Below are 23265 nucleotides of genomic sequence, written 5' to 3' on the forward strand. Positions count from 1 at the left end.
AAGTCGTCAACCTAATGACTGTCAATCTAATTTATTGTAACAAATTTAAAATTTCCTTTTATTCCTACATTTTTACTTTGTGAAATGGAAATCACTCCTTTAAGTACAGCCAGACCAAGCTGTACAAAACACACAGGAATTCACAGTTAATCATATGGATACAGCCCTGGGCCACCTATAAGGTCTCAACCCTAACATTATTATAATCCAACACTTAAGGACAGCCAGAGACAAAAGGCTGTCTAGCATGGCTGAAGTTTAAACATACAATTGAAATAATAATGTACAAGTTCAACATTCCAGAATTTGCATTTTAACCTCTTCCTTCCCTCATTAACACCTCGGTTGTGTTCTGGCAAAATAATAAGTTACAAAGCAGACACAGAAAAAATCTTCTCTATCTAAAAGCTTACTGTCCAGTTCTTGTGAAGCTCAGACAAGCACTGTCTGATAATCCTGTTTGGAGAGGTCTCCTGCTCGCTGATATATACCCTTTGGGATACAAGAGGGCTTAGCACTGCTTGATTTAGACTACATGGCTAGTGTTTAAATGCTTCACTTGCTGAAGAAAAAAACACAGCTTAATACAGCTGTCTTGAATCCTGTCAAACAGCATTTCAGCAATGTAAGCCTGGACACAACAAGAATACAGGGAGGATTGAAAAAGGTAAATAAAGTTCATAACATTTCCATATGTGATAAATTAAGTGCGAGTTCCGCAAAATCATAACATTCAGCTGAAGGGTAATACTGAGCTTAAAGTACTTGTTACATGGTACACTAACTGAAATTCATTTATGATTTAATAAAAAAAAGTTTCAGAAACATATTATATCACTTGTACAAATGTGGTATTACCTCTTTACAGCTTTTTGTCACAGACTAAAGGACGCATAAATAAAAGCAGTGAGAACTGCAAGATGTATGAATGTATCCATCATTATGCTAAGGGGGCAATTCAATTAATGTACCGGAGCCTCAGGCTTTAACACCCGGGGATATTCAATTAGACACCCCTTTACTCACCCTGTAATTGCACTGTTAACGGGCATTAACTCATAGAATCCAGGATAAGTTCCCACACCTATGTGCTTAATGGCTGCGGCACCCGTAGCAGGCTATTTATTTGGTATTTCTTTTCAGTAAATTACTGTGCCTAATTGAATCCACCCCCAACTGTACATCTAAGTTTAAATTCAATCCCCTGGTCACTTCCACGTCTGTAAATCAACATATTTTGTAATTTTGGTGGCAAAATTAAATGATGGAGAGAGCCCATTTTTTTCCTCCAGGAAGGATAAAATTCAAACCAGATTTGTAGCATTCGTCACTATTGTTACATGCAGCAATTTACCCAGTGTGTCCCCTTACTAAGAGCACAGTCACACAAGACTTAATAGCCTGATTGCTTGGACTTAAATGTGGCTGTGTATTTGCTCTGCGGGTGAGAGAATTGAGGGAAGTGTGCTTAGTAGACATTTCCATCAAGATGTCACTCTTATAAATGTTTCTGAAGACTGCAGCATGAATAAAACATAACACATGTACTCATCACTTCCTTCCTTAACTACTGTAGCTTCCGTCTAATCGAAATCCTATTAACCAAACCATTTGAATGTGGCTTGGAGATACCGTACCCTCACAGTAAGGTCTGTTTCCTCCAGGATTCAGATTTAAAACCAGTCCTTTACTACAAACACCTCCACAAGTCCGCAACCTTACATATCGCTAGTTTATAAACCTCCCCATTCCCCAGTCTCTCTGCCCTGGCTCCATGTCTGCTCCAAAAATGCATACCCATATATCTGTATCAGTATTTTTGAGAATGCCTGACTTGTGTCTCCTTATTCCCGTAGAGGTGGAATGGGGAAAGGATGAAGCGTGAAAGTGCTGTAGGCCATTTAAAATAATGGCTGTCTGAAGGTGTATCCCTTGCAGTTTTTGACGGGTGTAGTATGGTATGCCGGCGGTCGGGCTCCCAGCGACCAGCATATCGGCACCGGGAGCCAGACCGCCGGCATACCGACAGTGTGGCGAGTGCAAAGGAGCCCCTTGCGGGCTCGCTGTGCTCGCCACGCTATTTTTTCCTCCCTCCAGGGGGGTCGTGGACACCCACAAGGGAGAACAGCTGTCGGTATGCCGGGTGTCGGGATACCGGCGCCGGTATACTGTGCGCCGGGATCCCGACATTCGGCATACTGAAGACCACCCGTTTTTGACCACTGGGGCACAGTGTCTAGTGTCCAATATTAATCCTAATTTTTCAGGGTGCCTAATTAGACTCCCTCCCCCAACATTTACTATAATACACATGAAATGAAAACAGGCTTATCCAGGAAAGTTTTCAGATTCCTTATTCTAAGTAAGTAAACCCAACATTTATCAGCTGCCCTTCACATTATTACCCTTAGCCTATAATAAAGAAAACTACCCCCTCCTGCAATTATACCTTCTGCAGTACTTTATCTACTTACCTACCTACCTACTAGAGATGAGCGGGTTCAGTTCCTCGAGATCCGAACCCACCCGAACTTCACCCATTTTACATGGTTCCGAGGCAGCCTCAGATCTTCCCGCCTTGCTCGGTTAACCCGAGCGCGCCCGAACGTCATCATCCCGTTGTCGTATTCTCGCGAGATTCGTATTGCATATAAAGAGCTGCGCGTCGCCGCCATTTTCACTCGTGCATTGGAGATGATAGCGAGAGGACGTGGCTCCGTTCTCTCAGTTTCTGTGTTCAGTGTGCTGCAAATATCTGTGCTCAGTGTGCTGCAAATATCTGTGCTCAGTGTCCTGCAAATATCTACGTTCTCTGCCTGAAAACGCTCCATATCTGTGCTGCATTGTAGTACATAGTAGGAGGACAGTGCAGAATTTTGCTGACCACCAGCATATATATAGCAATACGGTACAGTAGTCCATTGCTCTACCTCTGTGTCGTCAAGTATACTATCCATCCATATCTGTGCTGCATTGTAGTTGTGCGCAGTATATAGTAGGAGGACAGTGCAGAATTTTGCTGACCACCAGTATATATATAGCAGTACGGTACAGTAGTCCATTGCTCTACCTCTGTGTCGTCAAGTATACTATCCAGCACCCGCAGTCCAGTTCCTGATAGTCAAATTGAAGATGTTACTGTTGAAGTACACCAGGATGAGGATATGGGTGTTGCTGGCGCTGAGGAGGAAATTGACAAGGAGGATTCTGATGGTGAGGTGGTTTGTTTAAGTCAGGCACTGGGGGAGACACCTGTTGTCCGTGGGACGAATATGGCCATTGACATGCCTGGTCAAATTACCAAAAAAATCACCTCTTCGGTGTGGAATTATTTTAACAGAAATGCGGACAACAGGTGTCAAGCCGTGTATTGCCTTTGTCAAGCTGTAATAAGTAGAGGTAAGGACGTTAACCACCTAGGAACATCCTCCCTTATACGTCCCCTGGAGCGCATTCATCAGAAGTCATTGACAAGTTCAAAAACTTTGGGTGACAGCGAAAGCAGTCCACTGACAACTAAATCCCTTCCTCTTGTAACCAAGCTCCTGCAAACCACACCACCAACTCCCTCAGTGTCAATTTCCTCCTTAGACAGGAAAGCCAATAGTCCTGCAGGCCATGTCACTGGCAAGTCTGACGAGTCCTCTCCTGCCTGGGATTCCTCCGATGCATCCTTGAGTGTAACGCCTACTGCTGCTGGCGCTGCTGCTGGGAGTCGATCGTCATCCCAGAGGGGAAGTCGGAAGACCACTTGTACTACTTCCCGTAAGCAATTGACTGTCCAACAGTCCTTTGCGAGGAAGATGAAATATCACAGCAGTCATCCTGCTGCAAATCGGATAACTCGGGTCTTGGCAGCTGCGGCGGTGTTAAACGTGTGTCGGTTAATTCACAGGGAATTAGAGAATTGATTGAGGTACTGTATCCCTGGTACCAAATACCATCTAGGTTCCATTTCTCTAGGCAGGCGATACCGAGAATGTACACAGACCTCAGAAAAAGAGTCACCAGTGTCCTAAAAAATGCAGTTGTACCCAATGTCCACTTAACCACAGACATGTGGACAAGTGGAGCAGGGCAGAATCAGGACTATATGACTGTGACAGCCCACTGGGTTTTAAAAATTGTATTTATATATTTTTTTAATTACCAAAAAAATCACCTCTTCGGTGTGGAATTATTTTAACAGAAATGCGGACAACAGGTGTCAAGCCGTGTATTGCCTTTGTCAAGCTGTAATAAGTAGAGGTAAGGACGTTAACCACCTAGGAACATCCTCCCTTATACGTCCCCTGGAGCGCATTCATCAGAAGTCATTGACAAGTTCAAAAACTTTGGGTGACAGCGAAAGCAGTCCACTGACAACTAAATCCCTTCCTCTTGTAACCAAGCTCCTGCAAACCACACCACCAACTCCCTCAGTGTCAATTTCCTCCTTAGACAGGAAAGCCAATAGTCCTGCAGGCCATGTCACTGGCAAGTCTGACGAGTCCTCTCCTGCCTGGGATTCCTCCGATGCATCCTTGAGTGTAACGCCTACTGCTGCTGGCGCTGCTGCTGGGAGTCGATCGTCATCCCAGAGGGGAAGTCGGAAGACCACTTGTACTACTTCCCGTAAGCAATTGACTGTCCAACAGTCCTTTGCGAGGAAGATGAAATATCACAGCAGTCATCCTGCTGCAAATCGGATAACTCGGGTCTTGGCAGCTGCGGCGGTGTTAAACGTGTGTCCGTTAATTCACAGGGAATTAGAGAATTGATTGAGGTACTGTGTCCCTGGTACCAAATACCATCTAGGTTCCATTTCTCTAGGCAGGCGATACCGAGAATGTACACAGACCTCAGAAAAAGAGTCACCAGTGTCCTAAAAAATGCAATTGTACCCAATGTCCACTTAACCACGGACATGTGGACAAGTGGAGCAGGGCAGAATCAGGACTATATGACTGTGACAGCCCACTGGGTAGATGTATTGCCTCCCGCAGCAAGAACAGCAGCGGCGTCACCAGAAGCAGCATCTCGCAAACGCCAACTCGTTCCTAGCAGGCTACGCTTTGTATCACCGCTTTCCATAAGAGGCACACAGCTGACAACCTCTTACGGAAACTGAGGAACATCATCGCAGAATGGCTTACCCCAATTGGACTCTCCTGGGGATTTGTGACATCAGACGCCACCAATATTGTGCGTGCATTACATGTGGGCAAATTCCAGCACGTCCCATGGTTTGCACATACATTGAATTTGGTGGTGCAGAATTTTTTTAAAAACGACAGGAGCGTGCAAGAGATGCTGTCGGTGGCCCGAAGAATTGCGGGCCACTTTCGGAATTCAGCCACCGCGTGCCTAAGACTTGAGCACCAGCAAACACTCCTGAACCTGCCCCGCCATCATCTGAAGCAAGAGGTGGTAACGAGGTGGAATTCAAGCCTCTATATGCTTCAGAGGATGGAGGAGCAGCAAAAGGCCATTCAAGCCTATACATCTGCCTACAATATAGGCAAATGAGGAGGAATGCACCTGACTCAAGCGCAGTAGAGAATGATTTCAACGTTGTGCAAGGTTCTGCAACCCTTTGAACTTGCCACACGTGAAGTCAGTTCAGACACTGCCAGCCTGAGTCAGGTCATTCCCCTCATCAGGCTTTTGCAGAAGAAGCTGGAGAGATTGAAGGAGGAGCTAAAACTGAGCGATTCCGCTAGGCATGTGGGACTTGTGGATGGAGCCCTTGGCATGTGGGACTTGTGGATGGAGCCCTTAATTTGCTTAACCAGGATTCACGGGTGGTCAATCTGTTGAAATCAGAGCACTACATTTTGGCCACCGTGCTCGAACCTAGGTTTAAAGCCTACGTTGTATCTCTCTTTCCGGCAGACACAAGTCTGCAGAGGTGCAAAGACCTGCTGGTGAGACACTTGTCAAGTCAAGCGGAATGTGACCCGTCAACAGCTCCTCCTTCACATTCTCCCGCAACTGGGGCTGCGAGGAAAAGGCTAAGAATTCCGAGCCCACCCGCTGGCGGTGATGCAGGGCAGCCTGGAGCGAGTGCTGACATCTGGTCTGGACTGAAGGACCTGCCAACGATTACGGACATCTAGGTCGTCTACTGTCACTGCATATGATTCTGTCACCATTGAAAGAACGGTGGAGGATTATATGAGTGACCGCATCCAAGTAGTCATGTCAGACGGACTGTACGTATACTGGCAGGAAAAAGAGGCAATTTGGAGGCCCTTGCACAAATTGGCTTTATTTGACCTAAGTTGCCCCCCCTCGAGTGTGTACTCCGAAAGAGTGTTTAGTGCAGCCGCTCACCTTGTCAGCAATCAGCGTACGAGGTTACTTCCAGAAAATGTGGAGAAGATGATGTTCATCAAAATGAATTAGAATCAATTCCTCCGTGGAGACATTCACCAGCAATTGCCTCCAGAAAGTACACAGGGACCTGAGATGGTGGATTCCAGTGGGGACAAATTAATAATCTGTGAGGAGGGGGATGTACACAGTGAAAGGGGTGAGGAATCGGACGATGAGGAGGAGGTGGACATCTTGCCTCTGTAGAGCCAGTTTGTGCAAGGAGAGATTGATTGCTTCATTTTTGGTGGGGGCCCAAACCAACCAGTCATTTCAGTCACAGTCGTGTGGCAGACCCCGTCGCTGAAATGATAGGTTTGTTAAAGTGTGCATGTCCTGTTTATAGAACATAAGGGTGGGTGGGAGGGCCCAAGGACAATTCCATCTTGCACCTCTTTTTTCTTTAATTTATCTTTGCATCATGTGATGATTTTTCTTAGGTGCCATCTTGTCTGACACTGCAGTGCCACTCCTAGATGGGCCAGGTGTTTGTGCCGGCCACTTGGGTCGCTTAGCTTAGTCATCCAGCGACCTCGGTGCAAATTTTAGGATTAAAAATAATATTATGAGGTGTGAGGTGTTCAGAATAGACTGGAAATGAGTGGAAATTATGGTTATTGAGGTTAATAATACTATGGGATCAAAATGACCCCCAAATTCTATGATTTAAGCTGTTTTTTAAAAAAAATTTCAGGGAGGTTTTGCCAAAACGCGTCCGAATCCAAAACACGGCCGCTGAACCGAATCCAAAACCTAAACCCGAAAAATGTCCGGTGCACATCACTACTACCTACCTATCTTTGCATAGAAACGAGCAGGTGGTCAGTTCATTCAGCACTGTTTATCACTTCACAAATTTGCGACATATGTGCCCAGTGAGGACAGTAAACAAAATGGAGAATAGGACAAGGATCATTGTGGTGCCCTCTTATTGTTTGAACTTCCATAAATATGTTCAAGACCATAAACGTATACCAACGAGATTAAAAACATATAGGGGGTGATTTAAAGTCAGCAGCAAATGCAGCACCTGGACACCTCCCCCCCCTCGAATAACAAGCTGTGCGAAAATGTGAAACAGCATGAATGAAAGAAGTGAACGTTTGTGATCTAGCCCAATGCTGAAGTGCACTGTAAACTGGGTATGACCACACATCCACCATAAATGGGAAGTGACAGTTTAATATATTAGCATGGTCACATTCCATGCATATATACAGTACCTCCCACTTCCCAAACATGCCCAATGATGGGTTGTCTACTAAGCGGTGTGATTGCTGTGCGCGACTTGACAATGCTTCTCCATCTGCTAAGCAGACGCCCACCAGGATGTACAATACATTTGAATCTGTAGTAATATTGGGTATATGCTCTGGCATATTTATAATGGGAGCAGTGTGTGCAGTGCACATGGGCCCCCAGGGACCAAGGGGGACCCACACCGCACACCCTGCACCCATTATTTGTAATATTTACCCTCTGGAGGCCCGAAGTGAAGCAGCAGCGCTGTAGAAATCACTGGGAAAATGGCGCATGCGCAGTAAATAAAGATCATTGGGAAGATGGCCATCGTGCCATTTTCCAGGAGATCTGCTAATGCACTTTAGACTCTGGGACAGTGCGAAGGTCCTCTAGGGACCCTAGTGCCCAGAGTCACAGCACTGTTGCCGCTAGAGAGGAGGGGGCCGTGACGGAGCCTGCACACGGACCTCTTCCTCTCTAGATATGCCCCTGGGTGTATGACTTCGGTGACATAAAATCCTGTGTATTATATTACTAGATTATAAAATAAGGATAAAATATGCAACACAGTATGGTCATTTTCTAAAATCCTAATAATCACTCAATCTTGCCTATAGTGTCTACTCTGTTTATCTCCTTTCTAGGAAAGTGGCAGTGTACAGCCAGATTACTGAGCATGATTGCTGCTTGTGTAGTTAAGAATACTGTGGACACACAGGTTTGTCTACATGCAAATAAGCTGTGAGATGCATTGGATAGACTTTCCTGTCATTGAACAAAGCAGTAAACAAGCAAAAGGCTTGTGACACCTGACCAGTGCCGTAACTAGACACTTTAGCGCTGTGTGCAAGAAACCGCATCGGTCTCCCCCCCCCCCCCCCCCATGTTTTGAAAATAATTTTACCTCTCATCCACCCTTCCCCCCCGCCTCATCAATCACACACCGCTAGTTGCGGGCTTCAAAAAACAGGGGTGTGGCTTCATGGAGCATCCATTACTCACATTACGCCGTACAGTAGCATCTGTTACTCACATCACTCTGCACGGTAGCGCCCATTAGTCACATTACACCATGCGGTGGCGTCCATTAGTCACGTTACAAAGCACGGCAGCATCCATCGGCCACGTGGTAGCGTCCATTAGTCACGTTACGCAGCATGGTAGTGTCCATTAGTCACGTTACGCAGCATGGTAGTGTCCATTAGTCACATTATGCAGCATGGTAGTGTCCATTGGTCACATTTCGCAGCACTGTGGCGTCCTTTAGTCACAATACACCGTGCGATAGCTTCGGTCAATCACATTACACAGTGCGGTAATGTCCGTCAGCCACATTACATCACACGGTAGCGTCCATTAGTCACGTTACACAGCACGACAGCGTCCATTGGCCACATTACACAGCACGGTAGCGTCCGTCGGTCACATTACACAGCATGGCAGCTTCCGTCGGCCACATTACACAGTACAGTAGCGTCCGTCAGTCACATTACACAGCACGGCAGCGTTCGATAGTCAGACAGTAGTACTCCATATATATATATATATATATATATATACACACACATATACACACACACACACACACACACACACACACACACACACACACACACATATTAGATTAATGTATGTGCAGTTGTAGGAGGTTTTTTTTTTTTTTTTACAAATCTTAACATACAGTCCAGGATGAGCAACCACAAGGCCAGTCTATCTTAATGTTATTTAATTTACCACAAGAAACATGAATAAACACATACTGTACAGTACCTACATGTCATGATAAGCATGGAGTCTGCACGAGGGTAGGGAGAGGAGGAGAGATTTCACTTGTGAAGCCAGCACCAGCAACAGCCGTCTATGAGTCATCTCCAGTACCCGGAATTGTGTGCACAGTGCTGAGAAGAGCAGGAGGAGGGGGCGGACTGAGCAGTGAGGGACTGAGCGTGGGGGAGAGAGTCTAGATTCACAGACAGCCCAGCGCTGCGCCGCTGCCTGCTGAGACTGTAATGTAATGTATATTAGCAGCGCTGTCTCCAACAGGGAAGGTGCCGGGCGCAGCGCTACTAATATACTGTACACTACAGCAGGCAGCGCAGCAGCTGGTGGGGAGCAATCAGTGTGGATGCGGATGGTGCGCACACAGACCAACTGCGCTGTGTGCAATGCCCCATCCGCCCACACCTAGTTACGCCATTGCACCTCTCTATAGCATGTTGAAAAGAAGGCTGCACAGATTAGGGAAACAGGAATCCCCTGAGTGAATCCATCCATTATAACATAAAGGCAATAATCCCATTGATTATATGGCATTGAAATACACAGCACATCTGCTTATTTATATTGTCATTATTTGGTGCATGTTATTTAAACACATATTACAGTTACTTCCCCAGCTTGTATACAAATATTGTTTTAGAATCACAAATGTATGCAATATGAAGAATTCATGTTATCCTTTTATACTGGATGTTATAATGCAAGAAACACATATATACTAATGAGCGATTGGAATAATTTCAGTGTCCACAATAATCAATATGTTTATTTGGCCACTGCAATGGACTGGATAAATCACATCATCACCATGTACACTTGGCTAGACTTTTGTATTATTAGCTATCAGTGGTCAACTATAGGCAACCAGTTCCCTCCAATATGTATATTTGTGGTATGTATGTAAGTAAATGCCCATGAACAATGTATTAATTGTCTGGGTTTAGGTGGGTCAAAGTAAACTAACAGGAGGAACGTGATAGACACATAAAATAAATGAGGATATACAGCACCCTGATATATTAATAAGACATTGTAAAATCATAAAGGCAATAAGAATAATAACAAAGTTTATGTATTTTTTGATTGACTTATACATATAGCTCTTAGTCACCAAGGACATGTGTGCGAGAAGCCCAAATCTCTCAGGTGCCACATGATACTGTATGATTGCAGAAGAAGCCAAAGTCTTACCTGAAAGAACCCTGGTGGCATGGGTCCTCCTGGCATTCCATCATTTGGAGGCATGTTGCCCATCACAGGACTGGGAGCAGCAGCTGCACTCTGAGGAAAACACAAAAAAGAATGTAGATATGAACATGATAGCACTGCACAAGGCTCTCCAGGATATAGCATATAACATCTTCCTATCAGGTAAAGTATACAATGAACAAACTTCTCATCAAAGAAATCTCTGAAACTCTACAGTGTTAACCTAGTGATAAATGTAAAAAATCCCTACTTCCGGCAAAAATTTGTAAAACAGGGTTTTTACCTCAGTTTAATAATAAACAGGTCCCCCAAGGCAGAGGTTTTGCTTTCAATATTTCCTTTTTGATATACAAACTTGATTCTTCTTAAATAGCTACACTATGAATAATCACTTAGGGGCAGGGCCAGTTCTATCATTAGGCAGCTGTCAAGGGGATCCAGGATTTGCTGAGTGGCCCATGATTTTACCTGTAACAAAATTAAGGATGAGAGAGGCATCACTGTTAAACTTAATGCAGGCAGTGGCTGTTGAACTTCTAAGAAGCAACTTTCGTCTGTGGGACTGAAAAGTTGGCACTGGTGTGTGGGTGGTGGTGGGGGGCGGGACGACGACAAGTACTAGGGTGCCAAGAAACCTTGCACCGGTCTTGTTTGGAGGTCGGTTTGAAGAAGAAAAGTGATGGGCAGCATACAAAATTGCAGTTTTAAAAATTGTATTTATATTTTTTTCATTACTAAATCACTCATCATCATTATCATGGGAGAAATCTATTAATTGTCATTGGTGCAATGTAAGCTGCCAGATGGGTTTAAGATACTCCGTACCATTAAGTAGCAGTTAGCATTTTACAGTCTAGGTACACTATATGAACATTGACCATTTGCGAGTAATCGGGGGATCAGACTGTCTTGTCTACTCAATGTATGTCTTTGGAAACGTGCTATGGATTATTTATTGTATATTATTTGCCAATGTTTGACCCACATGCATATGCCTAGCTACTTTGTTAATGGTATTTTGCTTCAATTTTTATTTTAAATAATTGCTTAGTGTGTGCTGCCGATATCAGGACCTTCCACCGAAAAATTGTGCCAATTATCAGTTCAACCGAAAAAATTGCATACTGTGTAGCTAGCATTTTGGTGTCACCCCTTGGAGGGTGACACCAGGGTGAGGCCTGCACCCCCTTATGACGCCACTGGTCAGAGGAATGGAAAATGAAGAATGAGGAAATATGAGTGGACTCTACAATAAGGATGTAATTTGATAGGAAAGTTTATGTACGTTATGTGAGTGGTTCCAGAATCTTATAAGCTCGCCTTAAGAGGTGAGTTTTTAGGAAACGCTTGAAGGTTTGGAGACACAGAGTGGCTGCAGCCTGAAGAAAGTCCTGGAATCGTGAATGAGAGCGATTAGTGAGACTGGATGAGAGCCGTAGATCTTGTGAAGAGCAAAGAGGTTGGGTTGAGAGATATTTTGAGATGAGTGAAGAGATGTATGTTGGTGTAGTTTGGTTAATGGCCTTATGTGAGTAAAAATATTTCTTATTTAATACGGTAGAATACAGGTAACCAATGGAGAGTTGCAAATGAACATCAACATAGAATGACCTCATTACATGGAAAACGGAAATACACCACCAGTATAGTCTTCAAAGCAAAAGATTCAGTAAAAAGTCACGCAAAAAGGAATCAGGATCATATATTAGATGCAAGAAAGAGGGACACCTAAATAAAAATGGCTCAATATTGAAGCAGAGTAAAACTGGCCACACATCTAAAGATTATCATTCCAACCGGTAAACTGGTTGAAATTAAAATCTAATATTGTATTCAAGCAAACTACAATTGTCCATTTGCTCCCAAACACCAGAAAATAGATGAAAACTTTACATAAACATTTTGCTTAAATAAAATGGATATAACTTGTCTGGATTACCATTTTCGTCCATTTTCCTACATTTGGGAGCAAACAGATGATTGTAGTCTGCTCCTGTACATTAACAGGTTTTCATTCCAACCATCCATCTGTTTGACTTCTTGAAAATTAAGACATGCGGCCAGCTTTACACAGAAAATTTCCAGAGGGGTCCAAGCAGTACACTAAAACCACACTTAATATCGCATGTAGAAATCAGTGGAGTAGCAGACAATAGGTCATCTGTCATTTAGGTAATTTAGGGGCAACAAGCCACATGATGGGTCATCGAAAATTCTTCACAAAACTTAAGTTGCAGCACAAAGACATTATCTATTTTGCAGATGGATGTAGTATCAATGCTAAATGGAAATGGCCACAGTCTAATCATGTTCTCCAAATCAAAACGATAACAATTTGGGAATACTGTATGTTCTTAGCCTGAAGGGCAGATTCTAGTCTATGAGGTGCATAGTAGACTCACCATCAATTCAAATATGAAGTGTATTATCCTGAAAGGTGATTGATAAATCCAAAATTAATGAACACCTATATTGTATCAACACTGCAAGGAACCCGGTGAGACTAAGCACACACAGACAACAATAGTTACATTTATATGTGACACAAATGTCTGGGGTACAGGCACCCAGGAACGATATATAGAAACAGCAGGACCAGAAAAAGGATCTCATACATGTTCAGCAATCAACTATAGGGCATGATTGCCGCATTATAACTAAAACCACATGCGCAATAATTCCTAAAATAAGAGCAGAAGTTAGCCACACTGGGAGATAACAGATAGATAATGACTTCTATCCAAGGTACTATATACAGTTATTTAATGAAGGATACGTTATTGCTCAGATTACAGGACTATATTACAATGACAAACAACAAGTTTCAGCAAAGTCCATTTGCACTGGAATGAATTTGCCTAGGAGATGAATATATGGGACATAAAATGGAGAACTTCTGAAGACAACATGACATACAGCATCAAAACACCCATTTTCAGGAGATATCTACAAATGTAAAGCATGCCCAGAATGCTTCTAGTGGGGGCCTGCGCGTTCACTTCTAGGTGCTAATATTTCTCAGATTTACCAAGATCCAGAATGTGAGGCATTCTGGACTGGCATTAGCCATTGTAGCCTATGGGCGGGATCAGTACGAGATCCCGCCGGACAGGATCCCGGTGGTCGGAATACCGACACCGGAACTCTGACTGGCACAATCTCGACAGGGGGGCGAACGCAACGCAGCCCCTTGCGGGCACGGTGCCTCGATACGCTCGGCACACTAATTTATTCTCCCTCAATGGGTGTCGTGGACACCCACAGAGGGAGAATATGTCGGGATTGTGCCGGTCGGGATTCCGGTGTCGGTATTCCGACCGCCGGGATTCCGTCCGGCGGGATCTTGACTGCATGCCCTATGGATTACTTACTGCAAAAGTTACGCTCACGAATGCGTGGTCTGCTAACCGTGCATGCACAGTAGCTCGACTGGCACCTTTACAACAAAGTAAAGGGATTGCCTCAGTGATCACTTTACACAATGTAGAAATGGGCTCTGTCATTGGATGTGTATTATGATACATTTCAGTGATCTTTAATTTTTATTGCTGCAATAAGTGACGATAAGTAATGAGCATTATCTAAAATCAGATACTTAATAAATAGACCCTTTAGGCTGGTGATAAGCTTTTGTTTACATTTCTGATTAAATAAGCCGCCAGCTACAAAACAGAGGTTCTCAAAATCGGTCCTCAGGACCCCACACAGTTTATGTTTGCAGGTCACCCAGCAGGTGCAGAGGTGTACTCATTACTCACTGACACATTTTAAAAGATCCAGAGATGATGCTCATTATTTCTCTTGTGATTCTGTAAGGAGACTTTGAAAACATGCACTGCTTGGGGTCCTAAGGACCGAGTTTGAGAACATATGGTGTCGATGAAGTGACTCCTCCTGGCCACAGTGACAGTCCCAAAGGCTACAGAGTCCTAGACCTAAGAACAGACAAGGTGACTATGAGCAACAGTTTGACATTTGGTGATGAGCTAAGGGATGATGTAACGGCCTCACTAGACTTAGGCAATAAATCTTGTAATTCTATTGAGATAAGTGTAGAGTTGCACACCATGACAGAGTACAGAACAGAGGACAAAGGAAAAACAAGAGTAAACCTCCTCTACACCTTGCACGCAATACAAGTGTAACTCACATGTGGGCCCAAATCCTGGTAAGACATATCTCATCTCTCAGAAGTAGCCCATTAAACTTGAACAGTATGAATCCAAACTGGTGAAGAGATACTGATAATAGTATGGGGAGAATGAGACATTTGTTCCAGCAGTCAAGTACACTACAATCAGCCAGATCTGCGTTCATCTCTACACATGCTGAGGGCTGCCCAGCACAGGGCAAGGCCACCCAGCATGTGTGGGGGACCCCCTCACAACGCGTCCGCAATCTAACTGCGAATGCATCAGATCTAGCGTTGACACCTGGCAGTGCAGCCATTTTTTTAATCAGAGCGCCTGCGTGTGACGTCACGCAGCTGCCCCGAAAACGATCCCAACATGCCCCCGTTCGGTACGCTCCGCCCCCCCCCCCCCCCCCCCCCATGCTGCGACGACTCCCCTTCCTGGATGCGGCTGCAATGTGTAAGGGCGCGCACGCGCACTGCGGTCAGCGCGCGTGCGCAGACCAGATGGACACAGTCACTACGTCCATCTCAGAATAACCCCATAGTATTCTGCACTATTTTATTCCAGAGGGGGCATGGTCACTGCCCCCCTTCTGTACCCAGGCCCTGCCGCTATCTCAAGGGCTCTGACCACATAAATAAACATATTAAGCACATTCTCCTCATACATATTACAAACAATACTGGTAATATAGCAGCTTATTCAAACTCACCCGGTATATGTATCTATAACAGTCATTACCATATAACTGTTCCCCTAGTGCTAACAATAAATGATCACTTTAACATCTGCTTCTCGATCACTCAGATTCTATTTTGAATTGCACCCGTAGCTCCTCTTTATAGACTTTTTATATTAAGGCTATCGAACAGTTTTTATATGATTATTATGATAACTTAGGGGTTACAGCACAGAGCCAGAATATTTTATTTAAGCATATCTTTCAACTGAAGACATCCTCCCCAAGGGGAACCTGTTTGGCATGATCCTAAATGCTGAAGGGCGGAAGTGTTTTACCAAAGTTGTGTCCTGTTACTATGACAATGACAGACTTCCAATCTTTTATCAAATCTGGCACAGAAAGTGCATTCTTTTAACAGAAAAGTACAGTAAAATAATTATTACTGTGCACTTTCCCCAGTGAGAGAGGGTGCACTCACAGAAGAGTACCTCGCACACAAGCTCTGTGCCAGAATTATTAGCCATTGATACAGATAGAGAAAGGCTATCTGTAGAAGGACTCTTGTTGGAGGTATATTCACTGAACTTTGGCTGCCGGTGCTTGCTGAAGGATAAAGAACCCTAATGTTATTAACTAATTAAAGTGCAGGGTACTTAATAGGTCTAGCTCTGGCACAGTGTCTGGCCTGATACCTGACATGATAAAAAAAAAGATGTGTACGCTGGTAAATAAAGAGAGAACTGTACACACTTTAATTTGTAATTAGCAAATGTGTTACATTAATTAATCAGTCATCAGAGACTTCCGGTGGGCGGGGCATCCAGCATGGCCGCTTTTTAATCTCTGTCTGCACAGGGGCTAGAATAATCTGTATCAATCCTCCTTTTCCTGCCTTCATGGGAATACATGCTTCATGGGAGCGTACCCCCCGTGTTTAGAGGAACAGTTTGATACCCTACTCGCCCCTGTGAACCGATTTTCCACCGAAGTTGAGCCGTTTTATACTAATGGCGTGGATGGCCGTATGCCTCTGGCGCGAATCTCGGGAGGACCGCACCTGAAGTTACGGAGCGCCGATCACCTTGCCCCCTCCATCTCCTCTTGCCCCTCGTATTGCTGACCCACTCTTTCTGGGTGACCTAACTGCGGGGTGCCCTTCTAAGTGCCTCGAGGGGTGACGTCCCCACCGTGAGTACCCGAATCGCAGCCCGTGGGTTCCCGGGGCTGTGCTCTGGAGGCTTATACTGCCGGGCGGAAGATCCCTTCGCTGAGACACCACAGCGGGGGAGCTGATACATACGGAGCTGCTGCCTGTCGGGCGGGGGAGTCCCCCTGAACCCTACCACCTCTCTCATTTGGGGGTTGGAGCGCAACACGGGCTGTCCCCCTGTCGCTTGCCGGGACCACCGCTCCGCGGGTGCCTCGCTGGGACTGTCGAGTCAGCTGGGACCTCCGTAACCCACCCGAGTCTGTGCCGCCGGGGGTGCCCGCGGGGATCGCCGCGGCTGTGTGCTCACCCCTGCTGCTGACACTCTCCTTACGGAGAGCACCGAACACACTGGAGCCGCTGTTTCCTGCCCCTACCTGTACCTTCGTGACGCTGGAGCCGGCGAGACTGTGAGTTTGCAGTGCGGCTGTGTGTCCGTCCCTGCTTGGAGCTACAAGGATCACAGTGACCTATCCCTATCCGTGCCGCCAAGGTTTACTGTTGAGACTGGCGCGGCCGCGCACCCGTTCCTACTGCTAACATCCAAAGGAGCTCGGGGTTGCAGCTTCCGGAGCCTTCTGCTGGCTGGTGATCCTGGGGGTACCTAGATACCTGCGGCCTCCATCCACGTGCATGGCCCTACAAACACTCCAGGTACTAACACTGTTTGTCCTCCCCACCACCTTTTACTAACAACCACCCCCCTTTGCATTACCCTATACTTGGTACCATCCCCCCTCTTGTGTGAACCTTCCCCCCCCCCCCTTGCAGTTCACTCCTTTCCTCCCCAACCGAAGTTACCCTTACTTACTCTTCTTTCTCTCTCCCCCCTCCCTGCACTTCCTCTGTGCACCGATAGTGTGTTTGGGAGCCTTTTACAAACATACGAGACGGACTGGCCCCTTCTTTGGGCCTTTATAGAGCCCCACCTCCCCGTTATATTATAGTGGGGGTGTAATAACACTCATCACTAACTGTGTCGCTGCCTCTAGCCGCAACTCCCTACCTACTCCTGTTCGGGTGCCTACCGCATCAACAGACACCGCATAGCACCGGCTGGTGCTACATCGGGACACCCCACTCTCAGAAGAGGACTCTGCATACCACCTGCCTGATTACCGGGCTCAAGCCCTATTTGCTGTCTGTGCAATATTGTCACACTTGGAAATTAATTTAGTGGTTACACTGGTACATAGAGCTGCAACTGAGGAAACAGTGCCACCTAGGTGGTTCTTTAATTGAAGACTCACAGAGTGGTTGCATATTCATTCCGCATTTCCCTGATTATCTTACCTATACCTTCCTCTCTGCTGGTTACCACAGAAGTCTATCTGTGCTGTTTGTTGTTTTTCTCACACTATTGAATGTAATATTTTCTCCTGTGTCCTGGAGGGTGCTGGGGACTCCGTGGGTACCGTGGGCCTGATACCATCCCACTTTTTGCTGTTCCTATCGAAACCTTCTTAAAATGTTTTAACTTTTTTTTTCTTTTCTTCATATACAGCTCACATGTGACGTTTGTTATTTTCATCTTAAAATTCCATTCTGTATTGCTTGACATAACATACTGTTTCTAGACGCTTAGTATATTGTCTCTAGATATATGCTTATACTCTAGTTAAAAATTGCTGTGGTTTGCTGCCGGGGCTGCTTCATAAGCCCCTCTGCGGGTAGCGGTATGCTCTAAAGAATAGGCTTAGCCTAGCACCTCCGCCCGAGCTCTGTATGTAACTGCCTCTGTATCTTTGCCACTGTCCAAATTAGGGGAAACAGTACTTAGAGGTGACGTTGATTGCCCCATTTTTCACCCTCTGGGGTATGGACAAATACCTCGACAAGACCATGCCCCCGAAACAGTCCAACACTTCCCATAAGGGGGGGGAAGGGGAAAGAGCCCCTCCCTAAATCAGGTCCGCCCTCCCCGGTTGGACACGGGCCGGAACCACCTAATTTGCCCAGTGACAAAACCCCTCCTCTAACGGCTAAAGAGATTTCTGATTTTCTCATGCCCTTACTTGATAGGCGATTTGACGACCTTCAGGCCCGCTTAGAATCGGGCCTGGCTCGCATAGACTCTCATGCAACGCGTCTTACCGCGTTGGAAACGAGACTGGGAGACACTGAGGACCTGGTCCAATCCTGTCAAGCGGGGATAGCTTCCCAGCATACCCATATACAGCAACTGCAGGATAAAGTCGAGGACCTGGAGAATAGATCTCGTAGGAATAACCTTCAATTTATAGATGTTTCGGAGTCCTTGATGGGCCAGGCCCTCTCCTCATATCTTTCTATAGACCTCTTAAACTCATTGGGAATTATAGACGATATGGAAATCCCACATCTCAAAAGAGTCCATAGGTTGGGTGCGATGCAGGACGGAGCGCGGCGGCGCTCGCGCCCGGTCATTGCTCGCTACCTTGATTATAGAGCCAAAGAACAGGTTCTTTCAGCCTACCGTAAAACTAGAGAACTGTTGGTCAAAGGTCACAAAATCTTGATATTCCAAGATTTCTCAGTTGCAGTGGCTCAGAAACGAAAGGAATTCTCTGAAGTTTGCTCCCATTTACATAGTAATAACATCAGGTTTGCTCTGCTGTACCCAGCTAAATTACGGGTCACAGAGAATGGTAGTCAGGTGTTTTACATGGACCCAGCAGTGGCGAGATCTCGTTTTCTGACTCATAAATCCCCATCAAAATCACCAGATGGATAGGGTGTTGGTCGGGAGGGAACAACGGGTTGATTGTATCGGGAACTCCCGCCTCGGGCGGAAATGTGCTAGCCACTGATTGGCGTAATTTTCAGTTTATAGATAATATAATATCATACTATAAGTGTTCACCTTAACAATGTAATACTTATTTTGTTGGATTTTTGTGTGCGCACCACTGGACCCAGTTGGTGCCCACTATGGTTTTGGAAGTTGAGAATATGTTGGAAAAAGGAGTTATGAGTCATCATGGATCATTATTGTTGTTTCACACATTAAGACTGTGATATAGATTTTATATCATGCTGGTGTTTATGTGGTTGAAATTGCTGATGTCTTGGCGACCTTGGTGTGGGAGGGGGACCGCCGCTGCCCGCCTGAATTTATTGATTACCAGACAAGTTTCACATTGCCCTGAGGGGATTGGGTAGTCATGCCGTCTGTAGTTCCTTCCTCAGATGAGGTACTACCCCCGAAGCCGATACAGTTCATTTCCTGGAATGTAGGGGGACTTAACTCCCCAATCAAGCGACGACGTGTGACCACACACCTCAAACGTTTCCACCCAGATGTTATTTTCTTACAGGAGACCCACTGGCTGATGGGGGAGGAAAATGTCCTGAAGGCACCATGGCTTGGCCCCTGTATAGCTGCCCCCTTTCAAACGAAGGCCAGAGGGGTAGCGATACTTTTTCAGAAAAACCTACCTGTTACTATCCTGTCAGAAATCATAGATCCCGAAGGCAGGTATATCATTATGGACATAGAGCTTTTTCATACCAAATACACACTTGTCAATTTATACGCCCCCAATGTCAATACACATACATTTATTCAGGACATTGCCCACATTCTTTTAAGCAGAACTAACTACTCCTTGATAGTGGGGGGGGGGGGGGGGAGACTATAACATGGTGGACAACCCCACAGTTGACAGATCACCAAGCGTGCCGAGAACTACTGACTCCCAGAGCAGGCATCTACTGGCCTTTCGAGACTCACTGGACCTCTCTGACCCCTGGAGATTGCTGCACCCGACTGACAGGACACATACCCACTTGTCACTAGCACATGGAACCTTGTCTCGCATTGACGGGTTTTTAATAGCTGATGACTTAGTATCCCAGATTGCGGGGGTAGACATACTCGATATATTGATCTCTGATCATGCCCCCGTCACGCTAGCGCTGGCCCATCCCCATATGCACCTGACAGATCGTACTTGGCGGTTCCCGCAATACTTGGCAAATTCGGAAGATTTTAAATCATACCTAATCTATCATTGGACCAATTACATTGATGACAACATAGAATATTGGGACAAGCCCGAGATTTTCTGGAATGCCTCAAAGGCAGTGATGAGGGGTCACATTATTAGTTATGTCTCACAGAAGAAAAGACTCTAAATTAGAATACACAACGTTAAAAGCTACTATGTCCAGGACCTTCCGAACATATACTGCTAACCCTACAGAGACTACTCTTGACGAATACAAACAGGCCAGGCGATTACTTGAAACCTACTTAGCCAGCCAAGCGAAACATTCCTTAGACTACACCAAAAATAAATTCTACAGATGGGGCAATAAGGCTGGTAGATTATTGGCGGTCATCTCTAGACCTCCCCAAAAACGTCATGTTATAACTACCATACATCACCCCAGGACCGGTGTGGTTATCACAAAGTCACAGGAAATAGTAGAACTATTCCATTCCTACTTTCAGTCCTTGTTCCAATCGACACAAATAGACACTGATCTACAAACACAGTTGCTCACGGATGACGTGCTGCCCCCTCTGACCAGAGACCAGAGAGAAGCCCTTATGGGCCCAATAACGGCGGAGGAAATTAACGCAGCCATCTCTAATTTGCCCCATGGTAAGTCCCCGGACCCAGATGGTTTGTCGGGTGATTATTACCGCATGTTACCGTCCCAAATTGTCCCCTCTTTACTGGAATTGTTTCATGCAATACACGAACGGAGTTCCCCGTCCCCGCTTTTTAATGAAGCTTTTATTACACTTATCCCTAAACCTGACAGGGACCCAAATTTCCTCTCCTCCTACAGACCAATTAGTCTCCTAAATGTAGATTACAAACTTTTAGCTAAGATTATGGCAACGAGACTCCAATCCATCCTTCCTGATATTCTCACCATGACACAAATGGGTTTTGTGACTGGCAGACATGCGGTTAAGGCAATCCGCACGGCACTGGCGGCGGTGGCGGCATCCCAGTCTCCCTGCACAGACTCTAACATGCTTCTTAGCCTCGACGCCAATAAGGCTTTCGACATGGTACTATGGCCACACTTATTTACTGTATTGGAGAAAATGGGGTTTGATGTGAGTTTTATTAACTATATACGATATATCTACAGCACTCCATCCGCCTCACTCCTAATTAACGGGATCAGAGGTCAACGGTTTTTCTTGGAAAGGGGAACCCGTCAGGGATGCCCTTTATCGCCCCTCCTATTTAACTTGGTGTCACAACTGAGGGCCTGAGCTGACGGGAGGCAGCCTCAGTTGTAGGGGCTGAGATGTACCGGAACCTGGGAGGTTGTATCAGACCCCTAGACATGTAAGTAACATGAATAATAACTGCCCGAAGGCGTGACCACGACAACTTGGATAAAAGTCAATGATGTTTATTATGACAACTCCGCAACACAGCAGCAGTAAAAGAAAACGTAAAAGTCAGCAAATAATAAATACAGTTCCTGGGTACTACAGGATGGCAGGAGCCACAGGGCACTGGTAGTGAGATAGTTCTTATGATCTTCTAGATGGAAAGTCCTTACCAGGCCCGACTGTAGCAATGGAGATAACCCAGGATTGTGCCAGCTGGTGTTCCAGGAAAAGCTGTGTTGCTGAAGGAAAAACAGCTGCTGTGGATACTGGCTGGAACCAGACTGTTGTTAGCACGGAGTGGATACTAGTGATGAGCGGGTTCGGTTTTACTCGGTTTTACTCGGTTTTACTCGGTTCTCAAAACGGCATCTTATTGGCTCACGGATGTCACGTGTTTTGGATAGCCAATAAGATGCCGTTTTGAGAACCGAGTAAAACCGAGTAAAACCGAGTAAAACCGAACCTCGCTCATCTCTAGTGGATACTGGCTGGAACCAGTTAAATAATAAATGAACTTGGGAGCGATGAAATATGAACTGAAATGTAGAACTTGAGAGCGGAGAAATAATAATACCGGTGGAGAGTGGTAAAGTGTAGAAAGGACACCGGCCCTTTAAGGGAAGCTGTATTCTGCTGGAAGCTGAGCTGGAAGCAGGTAATGTTGTAGCTGGAAACAGATGAATCCACAATGGATTGGAGAGTCAGGCTACACCGCAGGTGGAATGCTGGTGCGGGTCTCTATGGTGGAAGTCTTGAGACAGGAGCTGGAACCTGGAAGACAATCACAGGAGAGAGACAAACAGGAACTAGGTTTGACAACCAAAGCACTGACGCCTTCCTTGCTCAGGCACAGTGTATTTATACCTGCAGCAAGGAAGGGATTGGCTAGGCAATTATGCAGATTAACAATACTGACAACAGATTGGAGGAAATGATCAGCTGACAGAATCCAAGATGGCTGCGCCCATGCAGACACTTGGAGGGAAGTTTGGTTTGTAATCCATGTGGTAATGAAAACAGTAATGGCGGCGCCGGCCACTGGAGACAGGAGACGCCAGGCTGATAAGTGCACATCCAACCACGCGGACACAGCGGAGGCCGCGGCTGACGTAATCGCCACTCTGACACTCTGCATGCAGAAGCTCAGGGACGGCGGCGGAGGCCGCGGGAGACGCCATGCCAGATGTAATAAGGCGTTACTGTGACAGCGTCTCAGAGAGACAGGAGAGGATGCAGGAATGTGAACATTAGGATAACAGATGGGATCCGGTCCTGGAGCGCTGAGCCAGCCTTAGGAGGCATCTGATGGGTA

General features: G+C 45.7%; 1 protein-coding gene across 3 annotated transcripts in view; it reads right to left on the bottom strand.

Annotated features, from left to right (window-relative positions):
• The window catches only part of SSBP4 (single stranded DNA binding protein 4), an 837412-nt gene that overhangs the window by 144967 nt on the left and 669180 nt on the right, over positions 1-23265 (bottom strand). For all 3 annotated transcript variants that reach the window (XM_063914741.1, XM_063914742.1, XM_063914743.1), the window contains one exon: positions 10567-10656. In XM_063914741.1, coding sequence (XP_063770811.1) covers positions 10567-10656 — 90 coding nt within the window. The remainder of the gene's footprint in view (positions 1-10566; positions 10657-23265) is intronic.

The sequence above is a fragment of the Pseudophryne corroboree genome, chromosome 1 (assembly GCF_028390025.1).
Source record: "Pseudophryne corroboree isolate aPseCor3 chromosome 1, aPseCor3.hap2, whole genome shotgun sequence".
NCBI lineage: Eukaryota > Metazoa > Chordata > Amphibia > Anura > Myobatrachidae > Pseudophryne > Pseudophryne corroboree.